The 17855-nt window shown below is 44.1% G+C and overlaps 1 protein-coding gene across 4 annotated transcripts in view; it reads right to left on the bottom strand.

Moving 5' to 3' along the window:
• The window catches only part of CRAMP1 (cramped chromatin regulator homolog 1), a 119169-nt gene that overhangs the window by 10552 nt on the left and 90762 nt on the right, over positions 1-17855 (bottom strand). For 3 of the 4 annotated variants that reach the window (XM_084641439.1, XM_084641438.1, XM_084641437.1), the window contains exons 14-18: positions 10030-10111; positions 6545-6649; positions 5116-5294; positions 4329-4409; positions 1533-1770 (exon numbers count right to left, since the gene is read on the bottom strand). In XM_084641439.1, the coding sequence (XP_084497565.1) occupies positions 1533-1770; positions 4329-4409; positions 5116-5294; positions 6545-6649; positions 10030-10111 (685 nt within the window). The remainder of the gene's footprint in view (positions 1-1532; positions 1771-4328; positions 4410-5115; positions 5295-6544; positions 6650-10029; positions 10112-17855) is intronic. The other variant, XM_084641440.1, reaches the window with a different exon arrangement.

Below are 17855 nucleotides of genomic sequence, written 5' to 3'. Positions count from 1 at the left end.
TTGTATCTGCAATATCCAAAATTTGAGTTTCAGGCTCTGACATTGACTTTTTGTCGGGTCTTGGGCAACTCAAATTAGTATGGCATTTTAAATGACAAAAAGTGATGTGATGGGGCTCTATGTTCATTATACATCAACATTTCGAGATCAAATTTGCTCAGCTGACCAGTAACAGGATGTTTTAAATGTCAGTCCTACAAAGTCACCCTGGGAAATGGCTCTTTCCTTCTTCTGTAACCTCACAGATACTAAAGATGCTGTAGGTCAAACTATGCAACCCCATTGACCTTTATTATCGATGAAGATGCAGGAGAAGTAAAGAACTCAGTTTGAGTCTCAGATCTCAAGGTGAATTTGCAGGCCCAAATTTAAAACATATTTTTCCTGGGAAACTGAGCAAATTTTACCTGGAAATACTGACACACAAACATAGAATTATAGAAGTCAATGATGAAAGGAACCTCGAGAGATAATCTAATCCAGTCCCCTGCCCTCAAGGCAGGGCTAGTAATAACTAGACCATTCCTGACAGACCATTCCTGTTTGTCTAACAAAAAACACTGTTTCAATACTCTGTATTTTTACAGAATAATATTTTAGAGCAGAAGTTCACTTTAACCTCTGTCTCAGTTTTCCTCATCTGAGAGATGGGAATAAATGTTCCATTCGCTTGCATATTTGTTACTTTAAGAAATCTCTTACATATGAAAGTCATGGTATAGTCCACCAAGGCCATGTTTCTGCAGGGTTAAATGAAGGATTGGAAGACAATACTTAAGCCATGTCTAAACTAGCACTTATATTGGCAAAACTTTTGTCGCTCAGCGGTGTGAAAAAACACACTGCGGAGTGACATACGTTTTGCTGGCATAAGCGCATTTGTGCACCGTGCTCTGTCGGCGGGAGACGCTCTCCTGCCAACATAACTACCGCTGCTCATTTAGCTGGTTTTATTATATGCTGATTGGAGAGCTCTCTTCTGTCGGCATAATGCAGCTACAACAGTGCTCTTACAGCAGCACAGCTGTATCAGTACAGCTGTGCCACTGTAAGCCTGTAAGCGTAGACATGACCTAAGTTCAAAAAATCATTTATGAAGACCCATGGTATCATTGGCCAAAAGCCTGCCTAATTCACTTAAATAATATGTAAGAAGCCATATTCCCTCCTCATGTGTGTCTACAGGGCTACCACTGAAATCAATAGGTAACCCAGAGGGAGATCAGAGAGAAGATTTTGGTCCTTACTATTTAGTAAGCTATGGAGGACACTGCTGCAGAGCTGTTCAGTAAGTTCAAAGAGCTACCAAAACTCTCTGCTAGGCCAGCAACAACTTAAATGTACATTAATTTAAAATGCAGTCAGACTCGTTAAGAAAAAGGGGAACTACACAATTTAACTTCTCAAAGGATATCACTAAGTCCATGATGATGCCTCGTAATAAGGGTTTTTCTGATATTTAGAACATGCTGCAGTTAATAGCATTTTTTTAACTTTAGTAATGAAAATGCCTGATCTTGACTTAGTCTTACTGTATTGACCAGAGCTGATAGCGATTTCAATGATAGAGTCGCTTATTTGAGTAGCAGGTTCTCCCTGAGAAAGCACATCTTCAGGTGGCCCAGGCAGAGAGATATCCAGCAGAGCAGAGACGTTGGGAGGACACAGATGCGTACTGGAGGCCTGTGATGGAGGAAGAGGAGGAGTGGAGAGACCATTCTGGAGAGGGGTCTTGGACAGTTCTGACAGAGAAAGGACTGATGTGTCCTGCTGTAAGAGTCAGAGAATGAACGAGTCATTAGTTTGCATAGGACTTGGACACTTCTAAAAGTTACAACAGACAGATCATGCGTGCGGAGAGCCTGAGCGTTGGGTTGAAAGAGAAGAACAGATGGATGCAACAGAAGCAGGATAAAATCAAGCAGAAAAGACTCCTAGCATACTCTGTTCCACCAGTCCAACTACCTGATGAAATATTTGTATTTTTCATACAAGAATAAAAGATCTACAGGTTCCATGCTCTGGACACCTATCAAAAACTGAAAACCACACAAAAGGACAGCCCACAAGCATACTCAGCCCATACCCTCCACAATAGCCTGACAAAAGTTGGGTTTTGCATCACACTCAAATGCAACTGATTTAAACTAGAGCATTTCCGAAACCTTCTACAACTGAAACCAGTGAAAGAGTTAATGAGAGGAGTCGCATTATTCTACAAGACTCTTCTTAACAGCTGAATATTGAATCAGGCTTTGTCAGCTGAGAAACATGCAGCTGCTTGGAGATCACCCCTGATTTAACAAGATTATTTTTCTTGAGAACTTCTGCAGCCAGCAGGTTCCACTACAAAAGTGAGCCCTACACCTTCTTCCACTAAAATAACTGAAGCACCATTAAGTGCTCCCATATATATCCTTGAAGAGTGTCTCAACATCACATTTGAAGTTGCATTAGCCACCAGATTAGTCTGAGGTTATAAAATTAACATCCATCGAACAATCCTTGCTTCTATAATTAGCCATAGATTCATAGATACTAAGGTCAGACGGGACCATTATGATCTTCTAGTCTGACCTCCTGCACAACGCAGGCCACAGAATTTCACCCACTCACTCCTGCGAAAAACCTCTCACCTATGTCTGAGCTATTGAAGTCCTCAAATCATGGTTTAAAGACTTCAAGGAGCAGAGAATCCTCCAGCAAGTGACCAGTGTCCCATGCTAGAGAGGAAGGCGGAAAACCTCCAGGGCCTCTTCCAATCTGTCCTGGAGGAAAATTCCTTCCCGACCCCAAATATGGCGATCAGCTAAACCCTGAGCATATGGGCAATATGGGCAATATTCACCAGCCAGATACCCAGGAAAGAATTTTCTGTAGTAACTCAGATCCCACCCCATCTAACATCCCATCACAGGCCATTAGGCCTATTTACCATGAATATTTAATTAACAAAACCATGTTATCCCATCATACCATCTCCTCCATAAACTTATCTAGTTTAATCTTAAAGCCAGATAGATCTTTTGCCATGAGCTAGACCCAAAGCAAAGTGTTTCTCTTGAGAAGATTTGGTTATGCAACTAGTACTGTCATCAAGATCACACTATTGGATAATGTTCCTCCTGCAGTGATACACAGTGACAGCACTGCCAGAATGCATACTTTACTCCTGGGGGAATGCTACATCACTGCACAATGCAGAATTTGAGTAGAATTAATGTTCTGTGCAGAATTTCATTCCCCGCACAGAACTGATGCTGCAGAGCTGCTGGCCACCACTAGGGGCTGCTGGACTCAGCAGAACCTGGCTCTCCAGCTCACATATACAGGACCCCATGGGGGAGGGGGGGGTCAGAGCTGGAGGGTTCTAGGCAGCTGCAGTTCCCATCATGTCCTGAAGGAAGGAGGCAGCGTGCAGGAACGCCATACAAGCCTGAGACCCATCATCAGGCTGTTTTTCTCTCTGGATCCCTGGGCTCTGGTAGATAAGGGGTGCTATGGGGTGCCCCATGGCTGGGCTCTGTGAGTAGGGGGTGTGGGTGTCTGAGACCAGAGGGGCAAAGTTTCCCCGCAAGATGTGTCCACCTGGCACGTGTGATACACCCAGACTGAGGCACACAACAAAAACATGACAGAGAAACAGGAACTGAGTTGTCATAGGGGTTTCTTTAACTCTCTACTCGCTGGGGGAATCTTTTTTGTTTTGTTACAGACATACTTGCTGACAGGTATTTTGAAACAAATTGCCAAAATAATTGAAACTAGTTTGATTATATTATGCTATTTTGGCAAATAAAATATGCAGAATTTTTTTTATCGTGCACAGAATTTTAAATTTTTTGTTGCAGAAGTCTCCCAGGAGTAATACTTATTTCAGTTCCTGGGGTCTACTTTCCCTTCAGACAATGTTTAAAATAGACTGGTGCAGTATAAAGGTACCTGTTTGCTTTGCTACACTCCTCCACTGTACCAGTCAATGCACAAGCGCAGCATTAAACCAGATCTGTTTGCTCTTCAGAGATCAGAACTTGTCAGTTTCATTCTGCTCTTCCACTCTCAGAGTAGTATAAAATCACAACATAAGCAGCTGTCCACAGCAACCTGTGAGACTTCCATTCCAGCACAGTAACAGTCATGGAGAACAATTACCCTGATGGCTGAAGGAAGAGCCATGTGACCTGCAGACTATTTCTGCAAAAATGGTTAGAAAATGGGGACATGGTAAAAGGATGGCACTGGAATATGAGTCCCTAAATAATGCTTGTGTGAAGAACACCACTGCTATAAGCTTCATGCAGCTGCTCTTTGATCAGCTCATACTGTACCTGGAATCCATCAGGGACCGCTTCCTGCTCTTGCTGTGTCGGTAGGTTAATGAAAGGAACCCGACACCTACTGCTTGAACCCTAGAAGTGCAAAAGGGACTACATGAGTCACACTTATACACCAATTATAGCAAACTTAGCAGGAGCTACAAGAGACAAGCACATGATCATCCTTGCCACAATTTCCCCCCTTATCCTCTCTTCTAAGATGGGATCTCAGGGATACTGCTCTCTTAACCACCATCCCAGGGAGGTAGTGAACACAGACACCTGTTCTAGGTATAGATAAGGGAAACAGTAAGGGTCATCACAACTCCCACTTATAAAGTGATCTCCTGAAAGAGGATGCAGCTGGAATCAGAACGCAGGCACTCGGAGACCCATGTGAATACTCAGTCACATTAGGAGAAAGCTGTTTACTACCAGCACTCTCTTGTGCCCACAATTCCCTACTCAATGCATCTTTCTCAAATGGTGCCTTGCCTTTTGGCTTCAGACTTCTGGAGTGCAGATCGAAATTGCATGGCTGTAAGCCTCCCAGCAGGATGGAAACTTATTTTCCAACACAGCAGTGCCTGTTTCCCTAGATTCTCCCCAGCAGGTCCTGAACACCACACACCCACCAACCCACTCCGTCCTGGGCTAGGCTTGCTCTGAAAAATGAATCCATCCAACAAGTCTCAGGAGGAAGCTGACCACAGATTCACAATTAATACAGATGTTGGCTTCTTACACAAAACGAAGGAAATTATGAATGCTTTGACAAGCCTATTTAAGAGATACTGACCCCTACTGTGCCAATGGAGCCTCCAATCTGATCTGCCTTGGCCGACTCCTGCCCTGTGACCACTGCAGCCACACAGTCTGGAGACAGTGGAGACACACCTGACAAGCCCTCAGAATCCAGGACAGGCAAGGGGCTGCCAGGGATAATACCAGCACTTTTAGCTGCCAAGTCAATAGCACCTTTGGTAAAATAGAGAGAAAAAATATTAGAGATCTTTTCTTTCATTGACTGCCCATCTCTCCTATAAATATCTTTGGGGAAGAATTGAATCAGGCCATGTAGCTAAATCTTAACATAAGCATAGAGATGCAGAAGTGGTAATGTTGATTCAGATCCTGCAGACATGCTTGTTGTCCATATTTAGGAGGTGCAGTATTTTTAGCAAAATATTTATCATTTTTCCACTCTGTCCCCTTAAGGCCCTCCCAGTCCATTGTACTGCACTTCAATGGAGTTTAAAAGAGGTATCCCAGTTTTTCCTCCACAAATGTTCCTAGTAGTATTTACATATCAGATATGCTGTTTGTCCACATGATTTTTAAAATTATGCAGTAATGCAGTTAGTTGTGTAATTTCTGGGAAGTACCTACAGTTTGAGAGAGGTGCTATAACACCAGCATAATAGTCTCATCTAATACCTTGCTTCTGGCTGCAGCCTAGGCTTGATATTTCTGTTGGAGGAAAAACCCATAATACACTTGGCCAGCTGTGTTATTCTGCATGAGGGAGGAAGATTTCTCCATATTAGCTGACCAGCTTATTCTCTGAAGCATAAAGTTGTGCTCTGCATTTTAACTTGCACAGGACACAGCGTTTAGGTAACTTAAGCTTATCCAGCTCTTTCACAACTTACAACATTTAACTGTCTTCCTATGGCAGAGAATTCCCCAGGCCAACTACACACAATATGAAACAGGATTCCTGGTTACATGTTCTCACTACCAGTTCATTTAATTAAGAGGCATGTTCTTTTATTATGGGGCAGGGTAGAAAAGGAGGCATTGGTGAAGTCCCCTCCATGCCCAGTATTCCAAATCTTGTCTTGGTGGATAAACTATTAGGGCTTAGAACAAAATGTAACACATACATATGCAGAGCTGAATGTGAGCCACAAAGTCTGTATTCTAACTTTCCCCAGAGATCAGGGGATTCATGATGCTCGGTCTGGTTCAGATCTGTAGATACATCCATCCATCTATATGCCAAGTGTTAGGATATGAGCATGGTATGTGATATTAGTTTGGAGTGTGTCATCATTGCCCACTCCGCTTCCCTACAGCAAGTCTCTCCACACCTATTGTGGTGCAAACTGTTTTTATGTATTGCAAAAGTATATATATAAAAACAAGCAAAACATTTTAAAGGCACCAAGGATTTGTACCTGGATGTAGGAAATCAAAATATGCCAGTTTTATGAGGGGAGACTTACTGGACAGGTGGTTGGTATCTTGTGCTGGAAGAACCTTGGGCACAATGGGTCGAGAAACAGCAGCTTTAGTCAATGAAGACTGGATTGGCCGAAATGAACCTCTCCCTAAAGAGTGAAGAATTAAATCTCAGAAGGAGCCAAAACTGGACATCTTCCTTAAACCGCAAAAAGAAAAGGAGTACTTGTGGCACCTTAGAGACTAACCAATTTATTTGAGCATAAGCTTTCGTGAGCTACAGCTCACTTCATCGGATGCATACTGTGGAAACTGCAGAAGACATTATATACACAGAGACCATGAAACAATACCTCCTCCCACCCCACTCTCCTGCTGGTAATAGCTTATCTAAAGTGATCACTTTCCTTACAATGTGTATGATAATCAAGTTGGGCCATTTCCAGCACAAATCCAGGTTTTCTCACCCCCCCCCCCAAAAAAAACAAAAAACCTACACACACACAAAAACTCACTCTCCTGCTGGTAATAGCTTATCCAAAGTGACCACTCTCTCTACAATATGCATGATAATCAAGGTGGGCCATTTCCAGCACAAATCCAGGTTCTACAAGCCATTACCCTATGATCCCACTGAGAGTTACCAAAAGCAACTACAGCATTTGCTCAAGAAACTTCCTGAAAAAGCACAAGATGAAATCCGCACAGACACACCCCTGGAACCCCGACCTGGGATATTCTATCTACTACCCAAGATCCATAAACCTGGAAATCCTGGGCACCCCATTATCTCAGGCATTGGCACCCTGACACCAGGACTGTCTGGCTATGTAGACTCCCTCCTCAGGCCCTACGCTACCAGCACTCCCAGCTACCTTCGAGACACCACTGACTTCCTGAGGAAACTACAATCCATCGGTGATCTTCCTGATAACACCAGCCTGGCCACTATGGATGTAGAAGCCCTCTATACCAACATTCCACACAAAGATGGACTACAAGCCGTCAAGAACACTATCCCCGATAATGTCACGGCTAACCTGGTGGCTGAACTTTGTGACTTTCTCCTTACCCATAACTATTTTACATTTGGGGACAATGTATACCTTCAGATCAGCGGCACTGCTATGGGTACCCGCATGGCCCCACAGTATGCCAACATTTTTATGGCTGATTTAGAACGCTTCCTCAGCTCTCGTCCCCTAACGCCCCTACTCTACTTGCGCTATATTGATGACATCTTCATCATCTGGACCCATGGAAAAGAAGCCCTTGAGGAATTCCACCAGGATTTCAACAATTTCCATCCCACCATCAACCTCAGCCTGGTCCAGTCCACACAAGAGATCCACTTCCTGGACACTACAGTGCTAATAAACAATGGTCACATAAACACCACCCTATACCGGAAACCTACTGACCGCTATTCCTACCTACATGCCTCCAGCTTTCACCCTGACCACACCACACGATCCATCGTCTACAGCCAAGCTCTGCGATACAACTGCATTTGCTCCAACCCCTCAGACAGAGACAAACACCTACAAGATCTCTATCAAGCATTCTTACAACTACAATACCCACCTGCGGAAGTGAAGAAACAGATTGATAGAGCCAGAAGAGAACCCAGAAGTCACCTACTGCAGGACAGGCCTAACAAAGAAAATAACAGAACGCCACTAGCCGTCACCTTCAGCCCCCAACTAAAACCCCTCCAATGCATTATTAAGGATCTACAACCTATCCTGAAGGATGACCCAACACTCTCACAAATCTTGGGAGACAGGCCAGTCCTTGCCTACAGACAGCCCCCCAACCTGAAGCAAATACTCACCAACAACCACATACCACACAACAGAACCACTAACCCAGGAACCTATCCTTGCAACAAAGCCCGTTGCCAACTGTGCCCACATATCTATTCAGGAGACACCATCACAGGGCCTAATAACATCAGCCACACTATCAGAGGCTCGTTCACCTGCACATCCACCAATGTGATATATGCCATCATGTGCCAGCAATGCCCCTCTGCCATGTACATTGGTCAAACTGGACAGTCTCTACATAAAAGAATAAATGGACACAAATCAGATGTCAAGAATTATAACATTCATAAACCAGTCGGAGAACACTTCAATCTCTCTGGTCACGCAATTACAGACATGAAGGTTGCTATCTTACAACAAAAAAACTTCAAATCCAGACTCCAGCGAGAAACTGCTCAATTGGAATTCATTTGCAAATTGGATACTATTAATTCAGGCTTAAATAGAGACTGGGAGTGGCTAAGTCATTATGCAAGGTAGCCTATTTCCCCTTGTTTTTTCCTACCCCCCGCCCCCCCCCCCCGACGTTCTGGTTAAACTTGGATTTATGCTGGAAATGGCCCACCTTGATAATCATACACATTGTAAGGAGAGTGGTCAGTTTGGATGAGCTATTACCAGCAGGAGAGTGAGTTTGTGTGTGTGTGTGTTTTGGGGGGGGGGGGTGAGAAAACCTGGATTTGTGCTGGAAATGGCCCACCTTGATTTTCATACACATTGTAAGGAGAGTGGTCACTTTAGATAAGCTATTACCAGCAGGAGAGTGGGATGGGAGGAGGTCTCTGTGTATATAATGTCTTCTGCAGTTTCCACAGTATGCATCCGATGAAGTGAGCTGTAGCTCACGAAAGCTTATGCTCAAATAAATTGGTTAGTCTCTAAGGTGCCACAAGTACTCCTTTTCTTTTTGCGAATACAGACTAACACGGCTGTTACTCTGAAACCTTCCTTAAACCAAAACACTGCACAGTTAAATAGATCTGTGGGAATTTTAAGCAGCTTCCAAACTAAGCTGACACTGAAAGCAGTGATGAAATTAAGACTTCAAATAGTAGTAGCACAAGCTAATCAGCAGTTCATTGCCAGGCAAGACAATGGCAATACTGCGTGTAACCACAGCTGCATGCCATTATTTCCAATTAAAATAACCTTGAGGTTCTAATGCTGATTTTGAGATCCATGGTGGGATGCAAATTAACTTGTGTCAGTGCTATACTCAAGAAGAGGCCAGAGGGAAAGGCCAAATGGCAGACAAAATACCGGTCAGTGAATTTATTTCACCATATGAAATTCATATAACATTCTGACGCTAGAAAAAGCCTAACATAAAGTTGAGTATGACAACTCTCAAAGGAAAAGAATTCCTGGCTCAGTATTTTCACCCACAAATTCAGTTTCTTGATGTAGAACTCCATGGAACTAGGATTAGGAAAGAGGGAGAGAAACTGAGGAGAAATGATTACAAGCTAGGTAAAAATGATCAAGAAGCAGAAGCTTGTCACCCCATGGGACATGACTCAACTAAACTGGTGAACGGTTGTGGTTTTGAACGGATTTTTTTTTTTCTTTTAAAGATTATTCCCTCACTCCTCACCACACACAGTGGTAAGAGAGCCTTTCTAATTCATCCCAGTATCAGCTCACAACTTAATATTCCCACTATGGATCTTCATTCTGTAATGCAGAAAGGGCAGACTCACCTGTTATGGAAGAGTTGGATAAGATGGAGAAGGAGCAGACATGCTGGGACGGATTTCCCGATGGCCTGGGGAGCAGTGTTCTCTGCATGGGGGAAGATAACAGACCAAAACAGATTTAAAAACAGAACAAAGTGAGTTGGTTTCATATAGTGCCCTTTGCAGTTGTGATACCTTACAGAATAAGGAGTTGAATATCAGTACAGTAGGAACCAGCGCTGGCCTTACTATGAGGCGAACTGAGGCGGCCTCACCACAGATATGGTGGAGTGCTGTGCTGGAGGAAGGAGGGCACATGGGACATAACAGGCAGGAAGGAGAAAAGGTGAGAGGGAATAACAGAAAGCAGCAGGAGCTGCAGGGAGAGAGAGGAGGAGGAGCAGCAGCCTCTTATGTACCTTTCTACCATCCCCAGGAGCCTGAACTGATTAACACCAACTTCTCAGGGAGCTTCCTGTTTCCTGCTGCTTCCCTGAACCCACTTGAGGCGAACAGGCAGTCAACTGAAGTAGTAGGAGCCAATTTGGCCCTTAAGACGCTGATATCTTCCCTCACTCAGCTACCAACCTGCTTATTTGTCCCCTTCAATTGAGTGTTGAGAGCCACTATAGCTGGCACAGAACAGCAGTCATGAGTGAAAGAAGAAAACGGCCCTCTGGGGCAGCATTCAGATAAAGAAAGCAAGCAAAGGAAGCTTTTCTACATAAGCAGGAAGGAGCTCTCCTGAGATAGACACACAAATGTTCACGGTGAGCCTTCTGGCCCCAGTGAGGATGAGAGTGGTGAGGAGATGCCTGATCTTCCAGTTAGTCAGAGTGCAGGTGACCTGGCAGCTACTGCAGCATCCATATCTCCATCTCAAATGGATGTAACCATGCACATTCCTGAAGAAAAAGTGTAGATCAGAGAAGAGCGTGGTGGAGGAGCAAGAAACAGCTGCTGCTGAGTTTAGTTCCTTAAGTCTAGATGATCTAGGACTGTGGACCCACTTGAGCAGTAGCCTGAGAGACTTCCTTGTACTGCACGGGCCACAGCAAGTGAAAAACTTCATGTTCCCCAAAGACAATGAAAATAGAAGTTTCCATCCAACACATTACTGGCGTGAAATCCCCAATGGTGAGAAAGAGGAGAGGCCATGGCTTATGTACTCAAAACCCCAGAATGCTGCATACTGTTTTTGTTGCAAACTCTTCCAGTCTAATGTTCCAGACATATTGGGTTCTAGAGGAACAAAGGACTGGAAAAATCTAGCTAGAAATCTGCCATGAGAAGGCAGCAAATCACTGGAGAGCATTCCACAGGTGGAAAGAGCTTGAGATAAGACTAAGGTTAAAGGCCACCATAGATTATCAGCATCAAGAGAAGATTGCATCAGAGTCTCTTTACTGTCAAAATGTTCTGAAAAGGCTCATTGTCATTGTGAGAATGCTTGCTACCCAAAACCTAGCACCGCATGGCACTTCAGATCAGCTGTATGTGCCAAACAATGGAAGCTTCCTTAAAATTGTGGAGCTGATGGCAGAGTTTGATGCTGTACTCCAGGAGTATCTAAGAGTCACCACCCAAGAAATGTACACACACCACTACCTTGGAAAAACAATTCAAAATGAGGTCATACAGTTACTGGCAACAAAAGTCAAACAGAAAATTGTGGCAGATCTGAAGTCAGCAAGATATTACTCTGTTATTCTGGACTGCACACCTGACATTAGCCATACGGAACAAATGACTTTAATGGTGTGTTTTGTAACAACAACAGAACCTAGTGAAAATGTCCCTGCAATGGTGACTGTCAGAGAGCATTTTCTAGAATTTAATGACACCGATGATACTATAGGAGCTGGTATGACAAATGTGCTTCTTAAAAAGCTGGAAGATACGGGAATTATGAAAGCTGACATGAGACGTCAGGGCTACGGTAATGATGCCAACATGAGAGGAAAGAACAGAACAGTGCAGACACGGATCAGAGAGTTAAACCCTCGAGCTTTTTTTGTCCGATGCAGTTTTCATTCATTGAACTTGGTGGTCTGTGATGCATCAGCAGCTTCTAGTGAGGCTGCTGAATTTTTTAATGTAATTCAAAGTATCTGTGTATTTTTCTCTGCATCAACTCATCGATGGCAAATTTTGAACCAAATCTGGGAACATACTCTGACACTGAAACCACTGAGTGCCACATGATGGAAAAGTCAAGTGGAGGCAGTAAAGCCTATCAAACACCAAATTGGGAAGATAGATGATGCCATAGTTGCCATTATGCAGGATAATGCTATGACAGGAACTGTTCATGGGAGAACAGTGGCAGCGGGGAATGAAATCACCAGAAACATGCATAACTTCAAATTTCTATGTGGCTTAGTGTTGTGGCATACTGTTCGAAGTAAATGTTGTAAGCAAGAGACGCCAAGGTGTTGACCTTGCTATATCTGGAGCAATGGAACAATTGGACAAAGCAAAAAGCCATACCTAGAATCTTACCGGTCAGATGAGGGATTTCAAAACATTCTGAAGAATGCACAGAAGTTGGCAGAAGAACTTCACTCTGAAGCTATATTCCCACCCATTCAAGAATACAAGAGTCACCGAAGAGGACAACATTTTGATTACGAGGCACGGGATAATCCCATAAGAGACCCCAAACAACAATTCAAAGTTGAATTTTTTAACCAGGTGCTAGATTGTGCAATACAGTCAGTTGAAGAACGTTTCATGCAGCTCAAGGAACACAGCAGTATATTTGGGATGTTGTATGATATTCCGAAACTCTCACTATACCTGAAGAAGACCTACACCAGCAATGCAGTGACATGCACGATATTGATGCAAGTGATTTAGGTGATGAACTGAAAGCCCTTTCAAGATACATTTCAGCAGGATCAACTCCAAAGGCTGTTCTGGAATATATGAACACAAATAAGATGAGCGCCCTCTTTCCAAATGCTTTTGCTGATCTGCGCATACTTCTAAACACTTTCTGTAACAGTTGCCAGTGGAGAACGCAGCTTCTCCAAGCTGAAGTTAATAAAAACACATCTACACTCCACAATGACACAGGAGAGGCTGGTTGGCCTTGCAACCATATCAGTAGAGCATGAACTGGCCCAGGCTGTGGACCTTCAGGAAGCAGTTCAAATCTTTGCAACCAAGAAGGTACGGAAAGCACCACTTTGATTATTCAAACAGATAAAAATGCCAGTCTTTACTATGCATACAAGAAAAGTTACCTTTGCTGTTCAGGTGTTTGAAAGTTAAGTGTTACTTAAAATTTTAAACAAGGCATTTTAAGTTGTTAGTTCTCCTTTATTGGGGTAGGTAGCAGAGCACTAGGAGAGGAGAAGAACAGGAAGAAGGCAGAATTGAGACCTTTCAAATTTTTGGCCCAAGCGAGGGGCCCTGGCAGTGACTATGTGGGCACACACCAGTCAGACGCAGCAAGAACCCTTTCTGCTTCCGTTTGAGAGGGAATGTAAGTTACATGTCTCTTTTCTCTGCAAAGCACCATGGCATTGAAATTCCATCTGGACAACATCCAGAGATGGATGTGAAGTCAAACTCAGCTCCTGTCTCACTGATAATGCAGCAGTCTCCGAGTCCCCTAGAGCAATGGTTCTCAAACTTTTTTTTTTGCGGACCACTTGAAAATTGCCGAGGGTCTCAGCGGACCATTTAATGATCTTTCCAAATGTTGTTTGTACCTTTAGCTAACTATTGTAAAGTGCTTTGGATAAAAGCACTATATATTAAAACAAACTTAATAATTAACTTTTTTTTGTTCTACAAATAAAAGCCCACAACTCATATTTTAATATCAGTAGTCTTACCTTTCTAATGTGATGGATGTGCCCTCTCTTCCCCGCCACGGCAGCCACGGAGCTGAGGCTGGGAAGGAGAGGGGTCTCTCCCTTTTCCCCCCACCACAGCAACCACAGAGCGGAGGCTGGGAAGAAGGGCAGTCTCTCCCCAGCAGCCGCAGCCCTAGAGCTGGGGAAAGTCGCCTCTTTCTCTGGCCCTCGCAGCCCTGCACATCCCAAATTCTCCTCACCCCCTCTTCTCACCCCACTTCCCCCTTCCACCTACTCTTTATCCCCCCCAAGGCCACCACCTCACCTTACAAGTGCATCTTCTCCAGGGACCAGGCACCTAATTAGTGGAGCCACACCTGCACGGCTCCACTAATTAGGTTGGTGGCCCTTCATTCTCTCATGTGCGGCCCCCCAGGTGCGAACCTTAGAGGGAACTAATCGGTGGACCACCTGAATGGAGCTCACGGACCACTTGTGGTCCACAGACCACAGTTTGAGAACCTCTTTCCTAGAGTATTACACTGTAGTGTCACCTCTGAGCATGGGCACAAGCTTTTGTGTGGGACTTGATCCTCTGTCATGGTTAACAACTAAATGATAATGAACGACAAAGGAAACTACATTCAGAAATTTTAAAAGATGGAATTGTATGGAACAGAACATCTCACTGAGGCCCATAAAATGCAATTTCTTAGGCACAGGAGACCTCTAAGGCAGAGCGTGGACTCTCTCTTTTCGTCCCTTACATATAGCTAAGGAGACTAAAGAGCCCCTGGTCACATGCTAGCATTTCATAAGATTTTTTCAAACAAATGCCAAATAACGTTTCCATTTTCTTATACTTTGTTGTTCCTGCCAGTTACATCAGCCCTGAGTCTCTCTCCCTTCCCCTACCATCTGTGCTTTTATAATCATATTTTCCTTTTTGGCTGGGATTTGCAGGGAGCTTTAGAGAGGCTAATGATACCCACTTACCAGTGAAATTCAGAAGGAGCTGGACACCTTGCTCCCATCAACCTCACTGAAAATCCCAGCCTTCATTTTTAAATTAGTGCCCCTTTGAACTGAGTTTTTTTTTCTGGTATAATCTGTCTCCCCACCCAATTTCGTAGACATTTCAAAAACAATCAGTGGGAAGACAAACTGAAGATCTTGTTGTAATAAGGAATGAGACACCAGGATTCCAAATATACACAAAAGATAGAAGTCTGCAGGACTGAGGTATAAAGTAGAATCCTAGTTAGGATATTCCATTTGTTCCAAACTTTCTTCCAGACCAAGTATATTTTTGCTTTCCCAACCTCCCTTCCATGTGGCTACACTACACTGTTACTGCAGCTGCTGTTGCTGTTGCGGGAATCTAACCAGGTTTAGTTATTAAAGAGGCTAAAAGAGAAAGTTACTTACCTTGTGTAGTAATGATGGTTCTTCGAGATGTCCCCCCCATGGGTGCTCCATTGTAGGAGTGTGTGTGTGTGTGTGTGTGTCCTTGCACTTCTAATCAGAGACCTTTGGTACCAGTGTCTGTTCAGCCTGCACATGCTCTTTATCCCCCTCCCTCTGTGCTCTGCGTCGAGGCTAATTAGCACTGCACGGGCGAACCCTCAGGTTCTTCTCTACTCTGAAGTAGAGTTGTTGGTTGTTGAGCACCCATAGGGACACACATCTCGAAGAACCATTGTTACTGAACAAGATGAGTAACTTTCTCTTCTTGAGTAGTGTTCCTATGGGTGCTGCACTGTGGGTGACTTCTGGGCAGTATCCCCAATGGGAGGTTGGGGCTTCGGCGTCTAGTTTGTTATGGATGATAGTACTATGAAGATGGTGTGAGAAACAGAGTCTCCAGTAATCGCAGTGTTCAGCAAAGGTATGAGCAGATGCCCGAGTCATTGCTCTGCAGATTTCCAAGATAGGGACATTCTTGAGGAAGGCAACCAAGGAGGAAACCAACCTCATGGAGTGCGTGCGGATTCCAGATGGAGGTACCACATTGCAAACATTACAGGAGTGTTTAATACAAGTTCGAGACCCATTAGGAGAGTCTTTGGGCTGATACTGCCATGCCTTTAGACCTTCTGCAATGGAAAGGAAAAGCTTAGAAGATTTCCTAAAGGCCTTTGTCCTGTCCAGGTTAAAGGTCAGAGCTCTCCTAACATCTAGCATGTGCAGTATAGCCTCCCTGTTATCACAGTGAGGCTTAGGGTAAAAGGTCAGGAGGTGAATCAGTTGGCTCATGTGAAAAGACTATGTCACCTTGAGGATGAACTTTGGATAGGGCCAAAAAGAGGAACCTCATTTTTAAAGAATATTATAAAGAGTGGTGCACCATTAGTGCCACTAAATGTTCTCCTTGCCAAGGTGAAGGCTATCAGAAATGCTGTCTTCATTGCCTGGTATGTGAGTGAACAAGTGGCAAAAGGCTCAAAAGCGTGATCTAGTGAGACTCTTTAAAACGAGATTTAGGTCCCACACTGAAGTGGGATGTCTGGGTTGGGGAAAAAGAGGTTCACCATGTCCCTGAGGAATCTTTTTGTAATTGGGCAGGAGAAAACAGAGTATCCCTCTACTTGTAAATAGAAAATTGCTGTGGCCGCCAGATGTACTTTGAGTGAACTGAGGGACTGATTGACCTGACCTCTTGAGGTCAACACACATCATGGGAAGGATAGAAGATGCCAGGGTAATTTGTCTGAAATTGCCCAAACCTGAAACCTAGTTCACTTTTGCAGGTAAGTATGACCAGTAGTCGATTTTCTACTGTGTAGCAACACTTCCTGTACAACCGTGGAGCAGCAGCATTGTGTGTGTTGGTACCATGAAGGAACCAAACCTTGAGCCATTCCGCAGGTTGGGAAGGAGAATGTGTCCTTCGTTCTGTGAGAGGAGGTAAGGAGTTGGTTGAAGAGAGATTGGTGGACACACTGCAAGCTGTGACAGATACAGGTATCATGTTTGTTTGTCTCAGTCAGGTGGGAGCAATCAGGATGACATTTGCTTTTTCCCTTTTTATTTTTAACAGGATTTTCAACAGCAGAGGGAATGGAGAAAAGGCATATAGAAGGTCCTTGTCCCATGGAAGAAAGAGAACATCTCCTAATGAGTGCTGTCCAAGGCCAACCCTGGAGCAGTAGTGTGGGCACCTCCTGTTCAGCTAAGTAGCAAACAAGTCTGTTGTCGGTGTCTCCCATTGACAGAATATGCTGTGGAGTACTGCTGGGTTCAGTTCCCACTTGTGGTCATGTGAGAACTTCCAAATCACAGTGTCCGCTGTTGTGTTCTGCACTCCTGAGAGATAGGCAGGCTGCTGATATTAGAACATTGTGGCAGATTCACCAGTTCCAAAGCTTTAGCACTTCCACGCACAGGGAGGCCAATCTGGCGCCGCCCTGACGATTTAGATAGTACATGCACACAATGTTGTCTGTCATGACCTTCGTGTCTGTACCTCTGATCAGTGAAAGAAAGTGAAAGCAAGTGTTCCTGACTGACCTGAGTTTGAGGAGATTGATGCGGAGAGTTGCCTCCAGGGATGACCACTTGTCGAGTTGTGAGGTTGTTGAGATATGCACCCCAACATATGAGGGATGCATCTGTAGTGAGAAGTAATGTTGGGGGGGAAGTTGTGTGAACTTTTCATGAACACCCATGCAAACATTTGTTGGGTCTTTCCACCAATCCAGGGAGCGTTTGACCCTGGAAGGCGCTGAGAGAGGTTTGTCTAACCTGTCTGTTTGACCTGCAAACCGAACTGAACCCTGTCTACAGACATCTCATGTGAAGTCTGGCATGAACTATTACAAACGTGCCAGCTGCCATGTGTCCTAGAAGCTGGAGGCAATGTCTGGCTTACATTTGTGGACTGCTTTGAACTGTCTCTATGAGCGTTGACAGGCTGTGAAATCTGTGTTGTGGGAGGAGCACTCTCACATGCAGTGCATTGAGATCGGCCCCTATAAGCTCCAAATACTGTATCAGAGTTAAGGTTGACTTTTCGATGTTGATTTGTAGCCCTAGCTTCATGAA

This window comes from Lepidochelys olivacea (assembly GCF_965140295.1).
Source record: "Lepidochelys olivacea isolate rLepOli2 genome assembly, chromosome: 10".
Taxonomy (NCBI): Eukaryota; Metazoa; Chordata; order Testudines; family Cheloniidae; genus Lepidochelys; species Lepidochelys olivacea.
Note: the sequence above shows the minus strand (reverse complement) of the source record. Positions and strands in the feature narration are given on the sequence as shown.